General features: G+C 31.7%; 1 protein-coding gene across 2 annotated transcripts; it reads right to left on the bottom strand.

The window, feature by feature from the left end:
• Positions 1 to 782: 782 nt before the first annotated feature.
• Positions 783 to 22,163, bottom strand: LOC148622435 (uncharacterized). 2 transcript variants are annotated; one of them, XM_088572336.1, is made up of 7 exons: positions 21,516 to 22,163; positions 19,819 to 19,879; positions 7,698 to 8,273; positions 7,316 to 7,330; positions 4,645 to 5,925; positions 3,395 to 3,988; positions 783 to 1,841 (listed from the first exon to the last, which is right to left on the bottom strand). In XM_088572336.1, exons 1-7 carry the CDS (start codon positions 21,573 to 21,575, stop codon positions 1,300 to 1,302), a joined length of 3,129 nt encoding a protein of 1,042 aa, XP_088428462.1. In that variant the 5' UTR covers positions 21,576 to 22,163; the 3' UTR covers positions 783 to 1,299. The 2 variants fall into 2 exon arrangements, with proteins under 2 accessions (XP_088428462.1, XP_088428463.1); XM_088572337.1 differs by lacking the exon at positions 7,316 to 7,330 and having other exon boundaries at positions 21,516 to 22,159.
• Between the last annotated feature and the right edge of the window lie 379 nt (positions 22,164 to 22,542).

The following is a 22,542-nucleotide window of genomic DNA, read 5'->3' as shown; positions in this document are numbered from 1 at the left end:
TTATAGTGACGACTTCCATGATGTAGCAACAAACTTTGAAACAAACTCTAAGAGGTCATGTACAGATTAAAAGAAACACATATTTATACTTTTATTTAAAACCTAACATTACATATATACAGTATATATACGAGCTCACACTTGAGTTTATAAAATGATCAAATTGAAACTTGAAAAATACATTCTCTCATATATGGGACTCACTTCGAATTTGTTTTATTGTATTTTAAATATAAATAGAACAATCTTTATACAATCTAATTCAGTTAATGGTAGATCATATTTTTTTTCAAATTACATACAACATAACTTTATGTCTACTTCTTTGCATTTTTTTCTAAATTGATGGCCTTTTTGAATTTTTATGTCAATCAAACGCATTATATAGGAAACCTTTCATTTCAAATTTATAGCATGTTGATGTGGCTCATTAAAATTATACTTCACATATTGTAAAAAAAATGGCGGTCATTTACTTCAAATGCCTTGATTGAAGCTTTGATTAATTTGAACTAATAAAAAATAAACAAAACATTAAATAACATGATTTTACATTACAGGATATGTATGAGAAGTATATAACAGACAACAACATGGTAATAATAACACTCTAAGACGTATTCACCATGCAAGTAGTGAATTTGAATCGTCTGTATGCTATTCACAGTTAGCATGGTCAATACTATTATTTCAATAAATACAAACACGACAAATGTCCTAAATAATAAATACATCTTCTGTACAAGTATGAGTCTGGTTGTTGTATTATGAAATGTGTAAAGTTGTTTGTTTTGTTTTGTTTTGTTTTTGTTGTTTATTTTGTTTGTTTGTTTTTTTTTGTTTTTTGTTTTTTTTTGTTTTGTTTTGTTTTGTTTTGTTTTGTTTTTTTTTTTATTTGACAACATTAATCATAATGCTGTATCGTCATATCATTAGGCTAGTATAAATAACTTGTAAATTTACGAATGTTTTTTTTTTCAACTTTGCATCCATAAGATAAAAAAAATGATCCTTTGATATAAAAACATTTGTTGACATTTCACATCTTTTCGAAAGAAAACAAAAACTTAAGAAACTTAAAATCCAATATTGAGATAGGTTATGAAGTTTCTTTTTTTATAAATAAAAAATATCACAACAAGGCAAAAGAAAGCAAGCGCTGCCTTCGATGTTTTGCTCAGTGTCTATTTTAATGCATGGGATTTTAATTATTGAGCAACTAGGCCGTGCGATTCAATGTATATTTGCGGATTACTGGTTGTTTCATACTGTACTTACTTTGTAGTCTTAAAACACTTTTCATCTTATTGCCATCATAGTAGTGCAAATTTTGTCTAACAGTTTGGACCTCGCACGCAGCAAGTTAGAGTATTTAGGAACTTGAATGAAATAGTCATGTTTTGGATAGGAACACAAGTCTCCAGCCGCTTCCGTTATTCGTGGATCTCCTATTCCAACTACCATTAAATTATAATCAATGCCATCTTTGAGAACTGTGATTGCATTTTTAATTTTGTCGGTACTTTCGTCAACAAACAATACACCCAATTTTTTCACATCTTCACGGTTCGAGAATCCAGTTTTCATTCTGCTTAAAAGTGACGGTATTCCTGGATAGGCAGTGGATGCAAAGTCTGATACGTTCGTAAGGGGTCCAATGGGAATGTCTGTAATTTCAGGACAGTTATCGGTCATCCGACCAACTTGAAGATTGCCATTTGAAAAGTCTAAACTGTTCAGTATATCATGGATGAAGAAGTTTAACATCTGTGATTTTCTTGATCCAAGGGCGAACGAGTCGTACGAAAACAGCACATCTAAAGCCCCAAGATCTTTGCACACTGTAAAGAAATATATAAAAAAAAACAAATGGGGATGTTTGATAGAAGGATATTAAGAACGTCTATACTTGACTCGTTTGTATATTAATGTATATACACGCTTTATGGAGAAATAAGAATTCCATGTTTCATTTGAAGAGGCCAAATGTTTCGATTAAAGAGTTTAGAATAAAAAACGTAGTTGATGGATACTTGCACGACGGTCTGAAATGTATATACACAACCATTGCAATATGATTTTTCAATTACACCGAATTATTTAATCATTGCTGTAGTATTTTCGTTTGTTAACAACTGTGTATCAGTTTTCGAATTAAATTTACTTCAAACCATGGATAATTTAAAAGCCAATAACTTCTAGATCGTCTGAGGAATACCGATACAGAGTTAGGCAAGATTAAGATAATGTTATAAAACGCACAAAAATAAACATGTGTATTAAATGATCCAAAACAACATTAACCACTCAGAAATTGGTTTATGTCAGGTGCAAAATAATGTGCACAATTAAAATGTCAAGATGCTTTTTTTTCTAGAAGATCACTGCCAAAATATTAAATTGGTATTATGACTTCGGGTTTTATACTGGAGTAATTTCTTTTCGCATAAGAATTAAAGCCCTTCTTGGTGCAATTCTACTTTTTTTCTTCTGTGACAGCTGCATTATCATATTTCTTATTTATGTCTTATAAGTGTTCAGTATTAATAGTTCAGGAGCTCCATCTATGTGTTTTCAAGGACACAAATCTTAAATAATGACATTTTGTCTGGTAATTCTGAGTAGATACACGTATGATGATTGAATTAACTGATCGTAATTTCTTTCAAAGAAAGACCACTTAGATAGTCATTTGTTAGGCAGGCACCCAAATCTAAGTAGTAAAGTGCGTTTACCTGTCGGTGCATACAGTAGGGAACAAGAGTAATGTGAATAACTGCTGATAAAAGACATTGTTGTAACTAAGACTTTTATAGGAGATGAGAAACATATAATACTGCACTGTCGTTTTTTTAATGAGAATGAGAAGTTTTTAATTTCTTTCAGACAATGAAAATTATGAAGGTATTATGCTTTTACCCACCAATCCTGTTTTAATTTTATACTTCTGGATTTTAATCTGTTGATATAAGGTTGAGTTTTATAATTATCTATAATTTTGCAGTATATTGTATACGTAACTTCTTAAACCAGCTAAACCGGTTCTAAAAATGTATTTATTTAACCATGTTGTCCCAAACCTCTTTTTTTGTAATGCCTCTTCCTAATTAATGTAAATATACTGCTGTTTAATATAGATGATTTTGGTTTTGAGTTAAAAAAAAATGCCTGTTTGTCGGGTAAGTAAAGTTTTATTTTTGTTTTTTTATAGTTATAAATTTTATGAATGATTCTTTTACGAAGTTTGAATAATTCACTACCGCTAATTTTTTAGTTCCAGTATTCAATGGTATGAATGAATGAATGGATTTATGATATTCTTACTAATCATAATAAATGTAATCCCGTCTATGGTATAATACGCTGTAAACTTTATATTGTAAACGTTACTTACCAGGTTCTGTTCTTGGTTGATCAGGAGCAACACTGCAAGCTGTGATAGCTAGGAAATCTCTTATACGGTGCAAAGCCTGGTATGAATCGACATGAAACATGAACTTTTGGTCTGGATCATTGGCTATTCTTTTTAGTTCAGTTTTGTCAACTCTTTTGCCAATACCAATTGCGAAGAGATGAATACCCTGCTCGCGGCAAAGGTTCGATTCCTTCTTTGTTACAAGGGGACTCCGGGAAATTCCGTCTGTCAAAACTATAGCCAGCTTTACAGCATCTTCTCGTGTCCGCTGTTTCGAGAATCCATACTGACGTATAAATCTAAGCGCGTCTGACGTGTTCGTTCTACCGCTGACGTAATTAATTGCCATGACCTGCCGTTTAATCTGCGATCTGGTCATACCGGAGTCTATCATAACAATAGGATGAATTTGCGTGCTGTAAACAACAACGCCAACCCTTGTGTTACCATGGGTAACATCTAAGATGTCAATTACATTACTGACAAATTGTAATTGTACTTTGAAATCTTCTGGCCAAATACTATTGGAACCATCAAGAACGAAGTATATATCTGCATCTTTGCCATCACAATCTGAAAATGTTATTTCAATTTCATGTCAATTAGAAACTCGTTTTGCATTTGTTGGTGGAAAGAGTATCATATGAACGATCCCTAAACTTGAAGTAATTATTTAGTTAGTTTGAATTAATGCATACAATACTATCGAAAATGGAAACCTGCGCCAAACTATTATATATGTTACATATTTGTGTTATAATTATTGCAAGCTTTAAAAATAATAAAAAATAAAGATTCGCTCAAAGTAATAGATGTTATAAGCAACGAATTATTTTGACAGAACGGCTGTTACACATGCATTTTTGAAGTATGTACATTAAAATATTTGCGTAAACAATACAGAAGTCCTGCAACAACTGCAACGATTTGTCTTTACCATCTTGGAAACATGTTCTATTCTGAATTAATGAGTTAGCAATGAAATATATTTTTTTATATTTTGGTAGTTGGGTTTTTTTGCAAAGTGTTAATGCTGATAAGCATTTTTGCTTTTTTCAATTAAAATTGTGTTTCCGGTTTTCTTATGCTTTGTCAACTAATTCATAATTGTAAATTTAGGTTTGCCTTCCTTTTGTATATAATTCAGTGACAGAAAATCATCCAAGATGGTTTTGTTGAAATATCTAAACAATTCACTGCAAATTAATAAAAATCGTGCTAATACATACATGTTTGCGCTGGAACGTCTCGAAGAATATAGTTTGACATGATCTCCGCTTGGTCTTCCGTAATTGGTTTAAGAGAATAAGCTGCTAGTTCTTGTAGAATTTCAGTAGATACGGTTGTTGTTTGACCTCTAACAGTTACAGGTGGTAGGGTGAACTCCTGTTGAATTGGATTTTGACGCCCCAAAGCGGGAAATACTTCAGTGGGCATTGTCGTCGTTTGCACTGGAATTTTTACCTGGGGAAGTTCTCTTCCATCGCTTGAAAGCCCCAAGTCATGTATAACTCCATGCGTCGTCTGTGCTAAGCTATGAGCAGACGACATTTTTTCATCAATGTCTTCTGATATGAAAGACATGCCCATATCTGATGACTGTGTAAATGATCCGCTTATTATATTTGACAAGGTATTCGTTTGTTCATCACTGCTAGATTTCAATGTTGTTTCTTTTGTATTGTTTATAGGTATTGAAGCATCGTTGTCATACAGCTTTCCGTTATACTTATTTGCAATGTTATGACCATTTGGATCACTGTTATAACTAGGTGGTTTTGTAAGAAACTGTTGCGTGCTATTACTGTCCGTATCAACGTTTCTTGAAGTGTCAGTTCCTGTTGAAGTGCCACTTTGTTCATTCGGATTCTCTGTTGCTTGTTTAGAGCCCGATGTATTCTTTTTGTGTCCTGTTTTGTCATAGGTAGGTATTGGTGTTGAATGTTTTTCATTGCTTTCGAATAAGCTGCTTGTATCTGTGTCCGATATTTTAAAAAGCGGTTTGAACTTTTTGTCATTTGTTTCACCATCGGTTTCATCGTCTGTCAATTCAGTAGGGTCCAATTCATTATTTGAAGGTTTCGTTTCATTACTATTTGGTTTTGCAGTAGCATCAGTGTCAATGACTGATGAAGATTCGATATGTCTGGCTTTTGTTACAGTTTTTGGAACCGACGATGTAAAATCGGATACCACTTGCTGTCTTGAGATCCTTTCTATTTTCCCAGATGCATTTTCTATGACTGCAGACGATGTTGCAGTTACTGGTGTGGAATCTATCAATTCAGAGGGCAGGGACAACTCCCCTACCTTTTCCGTTGTAGTTTTAGGAAATTTAGTTGATTGTAATTTGTCTTTATTCTTTAATCGGTTAGTTTCTTGTAATGTCAGGTAAGTAGCTGGTTCTAGTAACAAAATAGGTGGTATAGTACTGTCGTCTGGTGTCATTGTCGTCGTCGTTGGTTTTCTAGTACTAGTCGATGTCGTTCTTTGTGTTGTGATATGCTTTGCTAAAAGGAAAAAAAACAAATATTTCTGATTGCCATTTTTTACGCGTTTTGTCAACAAGAAACGCTTTTAGGTGAGGAATGAAAATGGTATATATTCTCACATGACTGCAACATAAGTAATATTGGTGTAACTGGATCGAACTTTCATGTAGATATAAAGATTCATTGTTATTGAGAATCTTTCTGTGTTTATAAATTTTAAACTAGTATAAGAAATAAAAATGAAAAATGAAATTAAATCACTAAATGATTCTCAAAGCAACTGTGAACACGAAACCAACATAAACATGTTTGAAAAGATACAAAAGGTTAAACCTATGATTTATTTAAAAGATATCAAGGTAATAAAATTAATAGGTAACGTCCATTTTAAAAGAGTTTTGTGATAAAGCATTTATCGCATTGCACGATAATAATTCCAAACTTGCTTACGTAATATTGATATTTTAGAAGAGCAGACTATATTAAACACCTTTTCTAACAGTGGTCATACCCGTCAGCGTTTATGTATAGTTTCTTAATTATCATTGAAATTAACATTCAACAGGTAAGTTTTATAGTTTGAAAATTCAAAGAAAATCAATCTGATCTAAGAACAAAACAATTCTTTAGCTTCTAGAAAATTTGTCCTAAAAATAATCTGACTCCTTATGAACAAGACTACTTTTGTAATAATTCTATGACACTTTCTGTGTAAATATCAGCCGATTACTATGAGATGAGTTTGAACTTACTACGTTAATGCAACGTCTTATGAAGGAGAGAGTAGTTAATAAACCGAATTTTAAATTTGTGACAGAATTTCTGTCATTTCATTTCAAAAAATTAACGTAGCATGAGTATTGTATATAAAAAAAAAGATATGTTTCAAATTTTGCTGGGGGTGATAGTAATTAAAACACAATAGTGCATATTAAGGAATGTACAGCTATATTCATATACAGATAAAGCTAACTAAACAAAACCGCCCGTGCGAGACCCGAAAAGGTGGTCAAGGTCGTTAATTCCCATTAATTAAACAAACCAGTCGTCATATAATAAGACAGAAAAGCTAAATGAAATAATCAAAGCAGAAAAAATAAAGCACAAAAGCAGAAAAAAAACCAAATAACAAAAACAAATATCAAATCAACTACGAAACAGCAAACGACCAATGTTTGCTATTTTCGTTAAAGCTAGAAGCGCAAACTCAGTATTCGATGACTATTGTAAAAATGATAAGGGTCGTCTAAGCAGAAACACTGTAAATGCTAAGTGATAATCTATAAACTTCCTTCTGCATAACTTAACAACGAGAAGGAAGCATAAAGCATTACTAGTGTATACTGTGTTAATTTAACCTATCACACAATAGCAAAATTAAAAAAAAACAATGCACATTCATACTTACTCCGTATAAGTATCTCTAAATATTCAATAACGTTTGTTAAAATGTATTCAAATTTTCTTTTACGATACTTAAGTTAGTATGAATTTTGTAAGAATTGAAAAAATTCGATTTGGTGGCTACTCTCTACAACTTGTCTAATATGAATGGAACAAACTGATACAAATTGATTAAAAAGCTCTAAACGTTCTGATGATGGATTTATATCATTCTTAAGTCGACACAATTTTTTACTTAACAATTCATAATGCATGGGTTGTTTCCGAAAAGGGCACAAAAAACAATGGTACAAATACATAAATATAATTCTAATATTAGAAATGAATGAAAACAATATGCTGAAATGACAACTTAACCATTTTATTTTTTTTGTTGAATCACATACCTTTGCAAGTACTTGTAGGAAGTTTATAATTAATACTATCGAGAGCTTTGAAGTTTCCAACTTGGAACACGAAATGTTCGTCAGGATCAGTGGCGATTTCTCGCAACTCATTCATATTTGCCCGTTTCCCAACTCCAATGGTGAAAATTTTGATTCCAGCGTCTCTTACTTTTTGTGCTTCTTCTCTAGTCTTCTTCATATCTTGTGATTGACCGTCGCTTATCAAAATAGCCACGTGCGTCGTGTTCCTTCTGCCACCATACCACGGTTTGAACATATGGGTCCTTAAAAATTTAAGTCCTTTTTCGGTACGGGTTCTTGCTCCTGCTTTGTGGGGTATCCTCTTTATGGCGGCTCTAAGAGATTTTAATTCAGTATATTGTCTAAGATAAAACCAGACCCAATAGGTATGAGCATATAAAATGACTCCAACTCTAGTCTGTTTTGGACCTGGACCGATGTCAAATTTACTGACAACTTTATCAATAAAGTTTAATTGGCGTTGAAAATCCAATTCCCAAATACTCCTTGATGTATCTACCAGGAAAACCAGGTCTACACCACCGCATGATAACACTGTAAATATAAAATGAAGATCATTGTTTAAAAGTATGTACTGTGATTTTTAGAAGAAGTAAATAGGGAAAATGTATCACTGGTCTTTTAGACCGTCATGTTTTAGTGGCAGATGGGTTGTATGAATTACAAACATACATGTCTTACTTGTTAAATTATGATAGGTTCTCTTGCGCTATATTGTAAATTGATCAAACGACAATATTTAAGCCTTAGTTAAACCATTATCTGATTTTCTGAGATGAATGATTAAGTAAAATGCTGAACAATGTTATCTTGCTGCAAAATATAACTAATTCGCTTATCAAAGACACCAAGTGTTTGTCTTTTTTTTATAAAACGAATTGCATTATTTTGGGAATAATCAGAAAGAGTTTTTGCAAAAAAATGTGCTGGTGTTTTTGATAAGATCATCTGTGGAGTCTAAAAAAGACATTACAATGCTTGTATTATGTAATATATTTTTTAAACAAAGTGATAGATTGACGCCTGGATCCTAGACAATAAATCATCATCAGTCAGGAGTTTTATTGATTACAATTGTTACATAACTTAAATTACTATACAAATATAACAGCCATCTAGAATTCTTAAATCTGTACCCAAAACAAAACCAACATAGGTGAAATGAAAACACAGCTAAAAATGTTTTATAATTTATTATTATTATTATTACTATTATTATCTTTAATTTGTTTTTGTTTTTGTTTTTTCATCTTAAATATTTCTAAAGCTTCCGTCATTATTTCGTTTAAATAGTATTTGTCTATATCATTACAATTTTTACCGCATGAACAAGATAGAAATAAAATATATTCAACATTGTATTTTGTCTTTGCTTTTAATACATTATCAAGTAATCTGTATAGTCACTAATTTTGTAAACATATTATCTATTCATGTTCTGATAATATCATGTTTGTTAACTTCAAGTACAATATAACATTATAACGAAACTCTCAAGCGACATGTATAGATCCTTAAGAGTAAACATCTAGATTTTCAAAGATAACTTATATTCCTGATGCAAACCTTCCAGCGTGCAATTCAGTTATCTAAACCTAATAACACTTTGTTTGGATTGCGCAATACAAATGTTAAACATTTGAAATGTCAGAAGTGTAAACCAATATCTATTAAGTGATAATACAGGCAAATGAGTATGTATCAGCTTGATATATGAAGAGGATTATTGTAAAAACGGAAAATGGTTATAAGTATTACAATGAAGTAATAAGCCTGCTATCTTTGAGCTTCAATAGCCAAAGCCGGAATTGTGACTTAACCATAATACTCACGACTTTCATGATTTTTTTATGATACCTAAAGTTCATGTATTTGCAATTATGCAATTCATGCATACCGAATTAGTATGCTAACTTGTAGGGCTGTATATTTGATAATGGAAGCAATTCCTCTGTGATCATGTCTTTGATAAAACGTAAAAAAAAAATAAAAAAATATGGGCCTAAATTTTCTCCTGAATACTTTTTGCTCCTGACGAAGGCCGTAAGGCGACAATTTGGGAACATATTCTTTATTTTTTTCACGTTTTATTTAAATTTTGTTTTTATGTAGTTCCTTTTTTACATTTTAACTGTCCATTGTTCACTTATACATTATTTTCAATATAAGTACGGGGAAAGAAGTGCGTTTACCTATATTTTCTTGATACAGACTACATGAATTAATCACGTTAAGGTACGTTTATATACATTGGCATGCTTAACAGTCTGTATTGATAAAAGTGAACCCATTTATTCTTTGCTATAAAATTATTGCTACAGGTTAACGTAAGAATCAGGTAATACTTATATTTATCCAATAGTCAATAGAATAATAGACGCAACCTTCGCGTATTCCTCTATGAAGAATATCGAAATTTAAAACTTCTGGGTTCCAGTTATCAGATTGGTGCATTAACCACATTGCAACTTCTATCATTTAGAAAAATGAAGCGATGTTTATAAACAATTCATTCTCATCTATACAAGATTAAAATTTCATTAATCAAGCATTATATCCACATATTGAGTATGATATGGTTAATTTTATGTTGATGTTGCGCTATTTTAATCAGAATTTGTACACAATGTAAATTGTTTGTACTAATTACGTAATAGGGAGTTTTACTATACTATATGTTTATTTAATGTAAAGAGTTTTACTGACGCCGGTTCGATATCTCCACGAATCAAGTTTTAGTAGGAAAAAAATAAAATCCAATGATTGAGTGCAAATTGTGTGATATAAAATATTGTATGCTATTTTGTATTCCATTTTTTTGTAATTATACTATCCTCTCATGATGTTGAAGTACCGTCAGCTTCATCTGAATCGCAGATCATATAAAAGTCGAAAATACGGAGAAATAGGCCAAATTTTTGATAATACTAATCACTATCAACAGTAAACAGAAAAATATTAAGTTTATTATTGTTCCGTTAGTGTTGATATTAGTTGTTTGTTCATACATATTTCCTATATTACATTTTGGTAAACCTAAGAATAGATTAATGATTTAATGCTGGTTCATTTCAAGGAATATAAGGACAAACAAAACAGATGGAGATACCATCCTTAATACAACCATGCTTTACCAGAGCCTGATAATCTTGCTCAATGATTTAATTACGATAAGCCTGTGTTAGCGTTGTACGTTTTGTATTTTTTTCAGAGTGGTGTGTCTTATTGAGGACAAAGTCCCAAATTCTTCAGCATAACAGAATAAATAATTTCATGATCGGCTTATTAAATTTACAGGCAAAAAAATAGAACAGGAATGTGTGTACGACTCTATTATATATTATATATTCTTTTTATATTTTTCTTATTGAAGTTGCTAGTAGTTAGGATAGACATTATGCGGCGGAGACGAAAAGTTTCTACTAGTTGTAGTTCAAATCGTGTATTAAAGTTTCAACCTAATTCAAATACAATTAATATAATAATAGCAAGTGAAAGGTACTTACATCGATGTATGAGCATTGGTTTAATAAACTAATTGTTATTAAGTTTATTAATATAACAAACAATGTCTTTGACCTTGATCCAATGAACGCTGAATGACTTTTGGGTAATTGTAAGGTCATGTAAGCAAAGTGGAACATTGAAATTCAATTACGAGAAATCAGTTCAGTTGTTATAATGATGCACAACAGGTGAAACTGTACTGTGAAGTAGCACATATCAATGCAGACCACAATGTACAACAGGCGAAACTGTGCCGTTAAGTAGACGAATCATCTATCTTTGAAATGCAGAGCACGTTTGTAGTCAGAACCCTGCCATATTGTTTTGGATTTCAAAGATCTCAAATCAATAATTAAAACATTAAACGAAGTACAATCCTTCGAGTAAAAGATCTATATACCATTGCAATACATTTTATAATATATTTTCAAGAAATATCATATTAATTATTTAAGCTTTTAGCATACAGCTATCCGTATTAAATTAGACTAACAAAATTACCAGCATAGTTCAAAACATACGGATTTTGGTATTTACATTGCTAAATAACCAGTTAATATCATAGATCTCATTTTTGTATTTTTGTATTTTTGAAACATACATCGTTCGGTGGTAGATGTTACATAATTACCATTAGTTAGATAACAATAAAACTGCATGTTGTCCTTTAATGTGTTATCTCTCTTTTAGTCAAGAACAATAAAAGAAGACCAATAATAGTTTTCTGGTTATCATTGCATAATTATGATTATCAAAGAATGGTTACTTATAGTGCTACCTACCATGCTTCCTCCATCAAATGAGAATTGATTTGAAGATTATCTATGATAAAATCTCGATGCATCTGCATCGGTAATGTTTATTTTCAGGTGTTCTGTTTGTCGTTATTCTGGATTGTTATTTACTTCAAAGAAATTTTACCAGATTTATTCACATATCTAGAGCGAACGATTGATTTTTGTGCACTAAAGTAAAAAAAATAAGCAACGTAATTCAAGGAAATCACATGACGTAATAAAGTACCACGTTCTTTGATAAAAAGAAAAATACAAGTAAGGTTTGAAAAAAGGTAAGAAAATAATTATTATATCGAAATCCCATTGTCCTTAGGCGTTGAACTTCTCTTGTTCTGCATCTTTTTTGGACCTACATTTCCAATTTGACAACAATGGTAATTTCAGCACTAAGATTTATGATAAAAGAGACTCCTTTATATCCCTTTATCTCATGCATATGGTGTTTTATTTTACAATTGATTCGCCACGATAGAGCAAAGTACTAACTAATCTGATTTCCTTAAACGCCAAAAATATCTGCGTAACATACTACGGAATCATGGGTATGAGGAAATGGGTCTTAAAAGGTCTCCTACCATTTTTTTTTAGATATCAGTCCCAGGTCGAAAAATAATCAGTTTCTTCTAAAATAATGGAAGAATGAGGTTAATCGCGCTGTAAAACCTAGAATTAACCCACTATTTCGTTTGAAATGCCTGTAACAAGTCAGGACCATTGCGGTATCAGCTGCTCCGGTGGTGTAATATCTATGTTACCAGATTTGTTTTGGACTTGATTATGAATCGGATTAGTGTTCGCTAATTTTGTTGTTAACCTTATTTACAGCTTTATCATTATCCAAACAGATATCGTCTGTCCCAAGGCAGGAATTTCTGGCTTCTGTATGTCTTGTTGTTTTCACATGTAGTTTATCTTTTTGATGTTACTTGAAAATATTGGGGCAACTCTTTCGCTGTGTATGATGTTTTGGGGGCAGTTGCAGCCTGCCTTTTGGGGTATGAGGATTTCCCCGTCGTTCATAGAAGACCAATAGGTGGTCTGACATTTTCATTCTGGTGAAATTATGGAATAGTATTTAATTTAATCTGAAAGCTCAGTATGATAATTATATCGATTTTGAGACTTTGAGTTCAGCGCCACATCCACATCGAATTCTTATCAACAGTACTTTGAATTTTTAGGGGATGGCGTGTCCTGTGGAGATCTTTCTCTTAATTTGATATTGATATACTTTAACACACATAAAAAACATGCGACCACTCACTCTGAACTTTGTTTGACTTGCATATTAATGATACAGATAGACAATCCACAGATGCATAGTTCCTGGTCATTATCTCTGCACTGTCTGATAAACCCTTCAAATTCAGAACTTAATAATGATATCGTCTCTTAATCGATATCTAAATCTAAATCGATGCAAAAGATACGTTTTACTTCAAACCAATACCCAGATGGAACTTGTCATTTAGTACTCGGCTATTGTTGACTATAATAATGATGTAAAATCCGAATATTGTTTAGAGCACAAACACTTATTGAGCTGAATACGTTACAAAATACGAACGTTCCAATCATATAATATTGCAAATTTCGATATGTTGAACACGTGGTTCAAAGAGTAACCTCCCTTCAATAGCAATAATATCAAATATAAATGATACTTCAAAAAATAGCGGGAATATATGAATTTGGTAAACATTTGGATGTGAAAAACGTTGACTTCGATAACAAAAAGCTAATGCAAACAAATAATGACGTGAGTATACACGTAGAGATTAGCCTGCAGTGCATCACATGTACAATGTACGGAGAGAGGGAAGGTAACATTCTAATAACAAATCAGGTTTAACATCATCTTATTTATTTTGGGTGTAAACCTTTAAGCTTTTATAAAAGTAATCCTAACTTTTACGTAACATAAATATACAGTGGGTGTGCAAATTCTGAACCACTTAACAATTCCTTATTTATTCCGTTTCCTCTGCCTGTTTAATGAGCACACTTATAGCAAACGAATATTTATTAATCAAGTCATTAAATGATTTTGGCTATAATCTGCATTTCCAAAATTTAATAGCTGTTCACTCCACCACTAAACGAATATTTTGACTTCAATAATGGTTTAAGTTTAACAATTCTAAACTATCTCATTTATAACTTCAATCTAAATAAAAAAAACATTATATTATTTGGAGTGACGTGAACTTCTTTTTTTAGTTTCCTATGCTGATCTACATTATTTCAAGTCAGAGTTTTAAAAGGAATACCATAAAGTAATGATTTTATTAATATGTTTAAAGACAGTTACTAGAAAAACTGCACGATGAAAGGAAACATTTAGTTCAACTGTGACTGAATCGCAAATCAATGAATATTTATAATTACAAAGTAAAGGCGAGATCTTAACTAAAATTCTCTATTGTAAGTTGCTAATAAACATTTTCGTAATATTTATATTATACTCAATTTATACTCAACTGTCTCTATTTCTGGTCCGAAATGTGAGAGTGTTACATCAAAACAGTTGTATTTTCTTCAATTTGAAAATATATTCTAAGTCATAAAATCAATATATATTTATAGTTCTAACATAAGAGAAAACCTGCATTTTGTTCCAAAGTAATTTCAGAAAATGATTAGTTACTGAGATGCACGAATTCACACTCCAAAATTACCCGCATATGATTTGTATTAAAAATCATAACATAACAGCAGATTTTCAATTAAATGAACCAGTTTTTTTTTCTATTTTGGTAAGTATTGAAGTCGTGCTTTCTATACTTATAATAGAACTCTTCAGCGATTACCGAGGAGTTAAATTATGTTGTAGAAATTGTTTAATCAAAACAAAGCTTGATAGATAATTGTGCTGTCTTGTACACTTTTTAAGCTCTAATTCGTAGTTATAAACAGCTTAAGTTAGGGAAAGAACATAAAGTAACTAAAATCATACATAAAAAGTAACAAAAGTAAATGAGCAACTCGGACTCCACTAAAAACTGGGAGCATGGACCAGGTGCACCGGTAGGGTAAGCGTCCTCTGCTTTTCTAGAAACACCCGCCGAGTTGCTCAAAAAAAGTCAAGTCCGGGGTAGACAAACGAGGAAAGGAAAACCATGACCCGTTGAATACATCAGTTTTCATGGTGCTGATGGATACACCATAACGATCCACGAGTTCATGATGACGACCATAAAACTTCTGTAGTGATGACTTCAATCTTGTAGCAACATAACCCTGTTCCAGAAGAGTTCTAGCGCGATACAAAAAGTCTGCGTAGTTTCGGCAAGGTTTGGCATAACGTATGAGTTGAGATATGAACACTCCATACCCAGGAGTCGAAGGGATGTTGCCACAGATGAAAGGAAAGTTTGTTGTAAAGTTTGGTCAATAGTTTTCCTTTACCATCGATTTCTAAGTGTAGGTCAAAATATGAGGCTGACTTCACAGTGTCTGTAGTATCCTTTATCTCAAGTTCTTTTGGGTAGATGCGATGTATCAAATCCCCGAAATTAGGATTGTTTAAAGGTAATACGTCATCTATATAGCGGAAACTGAGATTGAAGGATCTAGCCAAACGATATTCTTTCTTTCTAATCAGATCAGCTATAAAGTCAGCCTCATAAGAATGAAGAAATAGGTCAGCAAGTAAAGGAGCACAATTTGTTCCAATTGGAATGCTGACCGTGTGTTGAAAAACACGTCCACCACACTGGACAAATATGTTGTCGATTAAAAATTCAAAACCATTTTGCAAACATCTTCCTCTGTATATTTATAAGATGGTTTGGAATTATTTCTTACAAAGTATGAGGAATCTCTACCAAGAAATACATATTTGTATCTAGGTGTACCATCTTTTTTGGAAATAATTTAGCTAGGTACCATTTTTCAAGTACGATGTCTAAAGGGGTAACTTTAACTGATCGCCTCTCAAATCTTTTGTTCTAAAGAAGGCTGAATATTCCATGCAGAAAATATATCATAATTTAATATTAAATTCTGTAGTTTTTTGTATAATCTGGCTTGACTGTGACGTCATTGACATTAGTAAGTCCACAGACCACGTTTTAAATAATATTATTCACGAAATAACGTTTTGATTTCAAGATCAACTGAAGATTAATTATGTATATAAACACCAGTAAAATTATGCCACCTTACGCCAAAAATGTGGAAGTATCTTTTAGTTATGAACCTCAACCTAAGAGGCTGGTACAACGATTGGTGTCATAAATGACCACGTTTACTTTTAATAGACTATAATTTACAGGAGGTTGATACCAATTTAATGTCCGAGTCACCTCTCTACTGTCACCATAATAAACAAATACATTATGTTATACCACCTCCAACATTAAAACATACTTTTGATTCTTATTACCTTATCATGAGGATGTGCTATCAATTTCGTGATTTTTCCAATTTTGAAACATGTATTAAATGATTCATAATCCAACGGTTTTATTTTGACCACCAACTGTGATAGATTTTCTTTCTCTTTGACGGGACCTGACTTTCAAGGAGAATCATAGTGTGTGTTTAGGAGGAAGCAGAACCTGTTTAACATTTCTGATCACTTAATTTCACCGAAAGTCTTTCCATGCAGCTCTTTTTGCGTGGATATTTGTGCTTTTTAGTTCATGTTGTACAACGTGAAGCTTTGTAAACAATTTTTTATGTGAATTATGATTAAAATATAAAAAAAAACTGTCGCTAACTTTAATTGACAAATTACAATTCATTTTAAGCCAATATTGTATCGTACATATCATTTTTCACTATCGTGTAGTCATATACAGAAACGTTAGTAACAATTATAAACCTTCTATGTTACAAACAAAACCGAGAATGGCAGAAAAGAGGAGGAAGAAAACGCTGATAAGGGACGTACAGAGATGAGCTCTTAGGCACCTTTAATGAAAATACTAGGTACAAAGAGCCAACAAAATAAGTCATTCCTTTACCTGATATTCAGAAAATCATTTTCGCTGTTAAATTTGTAAAAAGTGCAAGTACTTCGTAAAATGTAAATAAAAATAGATTATTGCATCAATATAAAATCTTGGTTTGCATTCACAATTAAGTATCGAACTTAAAATATGAGTCGACTTCTACAGTAATAACGTGTCCTAATCACACATCGACGGAATATTGTCAAAAGACATTTATTGCTGTGCTATCGAATGACATAAGAATTAGAAAATATACATTTATTCGAGTGAAATAAATGACAGAATACCATTATACTAAATTGTTTCTATATGCGATTTTACAATTTTCACCAAGCTTATTGTCTTTTGTACTTTAAGAACAAAGGATAATATTTAATATAAAAAAGATATTCTGAGAATCACTGAAAGTTCATAAGTGGAAGATAAGAAATGCACAGTTGGCATCATTAGTCAAGACATTCGACATTAATCAAGAGAACGTTCGTGTAAGCCAGGGTCAGAACATCTTGCCCTTTTAATTAGGATAACTCTCTGATCAGTAGCCCTATTGTAACTAACAGCTAAATGAAAGGAACTTCGTTCATCACGTGTGAAAACAAACCACTTTATAAAACCACAGACAAAATAGATAAACTGGTTTCTGCAGATTTAAATTTTCTATTATATCTATTATTAGTACAGTATGATGTGGAATAGCCTTGCTTATTCCTGACAATCTTGTGTGGGTGTTCCATGCCTAAGAAAATGATAACGGAATCAACAATTCTCTTTTTATTTTCTTTTTTCGCTAATTATTTTATTTTGATTTACAATAGATATTTGATGTTTTCATAGTTATCATAGATAAATGTTGATGTTTGGCACATGGCTGATTTATCAATCTTACTATTGCCAAAAGATCGCGACCTTGGGCAATCTTGAAAGTTCACAACATTGTATGAAATACCTCCTAATATCACATTAAGTTATTAGTATTAACACAGTTTTGACAGTTAGTTTTGAAATATAATTTTATTCATGACTGATTACAAAATATCCATGTTTATCTAAACATGCATTAACTAGATACATAAATCGATGGCTTGTTATAAAGGAGTTAGGTACTTCCGGTTTATATATAAACATGGACATTAATCTTTATTTTCAAGGTTTATTCCAACACGACCCAAAGACCTTGATTATAAGCTATAAAAGAATGCTGTTCAATTGCAAAATCCACCATTCGAAGAATATAAGGAAGTTTAAACTATTTATATTGTATTGATACATAAAAGAAAATTCAAGACGTAAATCAAAAGAACAAGTACTGTTTACATTATCATAATAATTCACTTAATATATAAAATTGTATGGGTATAAAATTGTATTAAGTGCTTCCTTGTTTTTATACAACGTAATATTAGTAGACTTATTTCAAATTTCCTGAACAATCCCCACCAATATCAAGTGGCCACTTTATAAGAAACAGGAAATATTACGTATTTCTTATACGCAGACGAATGTCACTGTCTCTCAAAATCCCTTCTGACATATTCAAGTATTTTAGGGGGTTGAAATCAAAGCTTAATAAATGTATAAAAGTAAGTTTGGATTCTGAAATTTTAAACAATTGATTTAGCTACTTTTCTATTATATATTTCTATTTGAATTTTATTATATATAAGAACTCGATATTTATAGTAAAACGTACATCGGTTTGAAATACAAAAACACCTTGTATTCAATTAGAAAAAAATACGTTCGAATTTATTGAAACTAAGAATGAGTGCTCAGCCCTTACCGATTGAAGCAGGGTTCTATATCCGAATATTTATATCAGCTGACCAAAGATTCTGCAAATGCCGAAAAAAAAATGTTTAAAGCGAAATACACCTCGTTTTGTACAGATCTGGATTATCAGCTATTAGGGATAGGTTCACAAATCCTTTAAATGATAAAAACAGAATACCTGAGGAGGAATTTATGAAAATATCCCTTAATCCACAAAACTAAGAAGCCAAACCTACTTGAATATTTGAAAAGAAATTATTCCAAAACTGGACATAGGCTTCAGAAATGTGTAGTCTCTACCCCTCATATACTGAATACATCACTATTTGTACTGATATAGTTGATGATAACTCCCTCTTTATGTTTCTATACCTTTTTCTCTATATGTTTATTTATAATGCCACTTTCTTTACTTGCTTTACACATGACATGTATGTATTGTCGACTGTGTTTTATCCAATAAAATGATTTGATTTGATTTGATGATAACGGGAAATACTAACAAAAACAAACAAGCTCAGACCAGCCACTGACATTTGACACTCACTCTAGACATTGGAGACAGCCCTCTCAGAAAATGCAGAAATCTTGCAGAATGTCATCTGGTTGTCACAAGACGTTCGATTAAAATGTCCGAGAACAATGAAAGGCTTGACTGCAAGGATAAGTAAAGAGGGGAAAACGAACGTATGGACCCAATTTCTTAAAAAAAATATTTAGTATGATGAATTTTCTCAATTCCTGTTTTGACTAATATTTCACATTCAGATCACATCAAATTAAATATTTATGGAAGAACTTGAACGATTTTTTTAATGAAAGGACCGAGTTGCTCATAAAAAGTCAAGTCCAGGGTAAACAAACGAGGAAAGGAAAACTATGACCCGTTGAATAAATCAGTTTTCATGGTGCAAAAAACACTGAATTTGGCTACTCCATCAGGAGAAATCTAAACTTTATCACAGCTTTTATAATAAGTCCCCATAATAAATTTCCTAATTTCGAGATTTGATATACAGGGTAGTTGACATTGATTAGCATACTTACCTGTTGGGGAGTCCGGGGAATCGGGTCCTCGTAGGGACATTGATGCATCTCCATTGACAATCTGCAACAGTCAAAAGGTTATCTTGTAATGTATGTTCTTCATAAACTGTAAAACTATTTTTGGTCGTGGGTTACCAAATTTCATGTTTTTCGTGGGTTTATTAACCATAAAATTTGGTCCCCAACGAAAAGAAAATTTCCGATTAGTTGGTATGAAAGAGTTGTCAGCCCATGAATTCAAATTTCTGCGAACCGATGTTTTCCCTGAACCACGAAAATTGATACTCACGAATAAAAGTACTTTCACAGTATTGACTACTGACAAATGTTACATACAGTTTTCTGAAAATTGTAAATGCATGTTTTAGAGTCTTATGAAAGGATATAAAGTACATTTGATACAAAAGTCCTCATTTTTTATCATTAAATGAGTTGGTGTCACTTAAAAGTTTTTTTCGGGAATTTTCCAAGTTGTGTAGGCGAACTCGAATTAAGGCTGATGAAAACAAAAGCAGTATTGACAAAAAGACGATTTTAAAAAACCCACAAAAATCGATGATTTTGTTATCATACAATTTAAAATTTTACATATTATAAAGCTAATTGTAAAGTTTTGTTCTAATTCTTCTATGTTTCTAAAATATTTTTTTTTTAAAGTGGGTACGAATGTTGCAACACTTACAGAAAAAAAACAGGATGAAAAAATTCTTATGTTAAGGTATACCACAACGTAATAAAAAGCCTATTGAAATTAAGTATAAAAAAAAAGAACAAAGAACGACAACATTGTTAGATTAGCATACTCGTATAAACGCTAATATTGAAAAGAATCCCCTCGATAAGTTCTAGTCTATTTTCCAATAAATTTCTAATTATCTTTGCGTTCCTCAATTAATATAATTTATACCTGCCTCTTTATTAAGATAATCTATACCAGTCTTCCTATTAAGATACTCTATACCGGCCTCCCTATTAAGATAATCTATACCTGCCTTCCTATTAAGATAATCTATACCTGCCCCCTAATAAGATCTATAACATATCTAGTTATAATAACCATATGCTGGTTTATTGTTTTAACTAATTAACAGGTGTTACACCTGTTTAGGTTGTCACATTTTTCTTCATTAACAACTGTTTGATGATAAAGACTCTCTGAACTGATTTTGGTGCAATTTTCCTGCTCAGCAATTTTTATATAATTAATAAAGCATAACTGATGTTGTAAAAATTCAGGTTTTTTATAACGACTCAATTTTTTCATGAGGATTAAAAATAACACTTTTTTTCTTCTTCTCATGTTCCTTGTACTGTTTATTTCCTTTGGTGGACAAATAGTAACTAACGTCTTCCACTTTTTTCATAACTCTTTTTATTGTGCTTGTGTATTTTTATGATGTTTATTTCCCCTTGATAGTCGAAGGTGATTCAAATAATTTTTTATTCATGTTGTCATAAAGTTTAAGGCATGACGAGTTGCATTCAACAAATAATTAAATCTGGTATGATCTAAGCTTCTAAGCTAACGACGTATGGAAGCTTATTAAAGCATATCGAGGAATATCCCAGAATATTTCATTATTTTTGTCAACATTTATGATCGAGCATACGTAAGTAAGGACTTGATGCATAGGTGACTACTGTCGTTGTAGCTTTAGGTGCTAAAATATTAGTGATTTTTCAGATCTTTAACTTACCTTTTCATGTAGGAATATAACAAATGGCAATATGTAAATGAGTTCCATTCCAACTTTCATCGTAATAATAATCCGTCTTTTTCAAATCAAAAGTAATTGTATTTAATTCCAAGATCTGAAATATTTATATATGTCTTATTCGTCAATGACGCATTCTGGAATTTTTCGGGCCCTTCTCTGCTTTCTAATCACATGATAAAGTAAGTAAAACCATTCGAGCGTAGGAGATTTCGCAAGTATATTGTTTACTGGGTGTAGCAACACTTCAGCCCATTGAAGAGTCAATTAAATATTCGAGTATCATCTTTCTTCCGTTTTGGTTTACCTATTACAAGCGTTAAATATGTCGAATATAAACAAAAAATAAGTTAGTGTCAAGAATTATCCACTTAATACAAAAGTATCCTCACTATAATTCATATTGTTCTTTTTCCAAATTTTGTTTTCTTAGAATTACAATAAAGATAGCTTTGCAGGATCACGTCAAATTATATTTTGTACACTACCGTAAGCTCTTTTATCACATTAGAGAGTACAGTAAAATCCTTTGTAGTTTAATGAAAATTAACCATACGATAACTGCCCTCGGCAAATCACTGTAGATTACAACTATATTCACATCAAAGACGTCAGATCTCGACACGGTCCCAATGAAGCCGAATTTATTTCAATGATACAATATTATAAGATTGTGAAACACAGCAATTTCTTTTATCGCGTTGAGATAATGCATAATCAAAGCAGTTTTCCCATTATTGTTTAGATACTTCAGTACCAGTTTGACAGTGTGTTTTTACTTCTCCTAATTAATTTCGCCTGATGTTTCTACACCCATCAAAGTAAATATTTAGTTTGATATTTTGGGTGGCTTAATATAAACCACTGTGTTTTGGATACTACTGGTCAGTGCTAATCTTTTTCTTTATATACAGATAATTTATTTGGTTTTTGCTAATACCACACGAAACTCGATATTAATAATCCAGAATGATATTTTTCATTTGATCGTGTTTGTAAATTTTATATT

This window comes from Perna viridis, chromosome 3 (assembly GCF_037379345.1).
Source record: "Perna viridis isolate PV_CMFRI_1.1 ecotype Kerala chromosome 3, ASM3737934v1, whole genome shotgun sequence".
Lineage (NCBI taxonomy): Eukaryota > Metazoa > Mollusca > Bivalvia > Mytilida > Mytilidae > Perna > Perna viridis.
The sequence above is the reverse complement of the archived record's forward strand: the minus strand, read 5'-3'. Positions and strand labels throughout refer to the sequence as shown.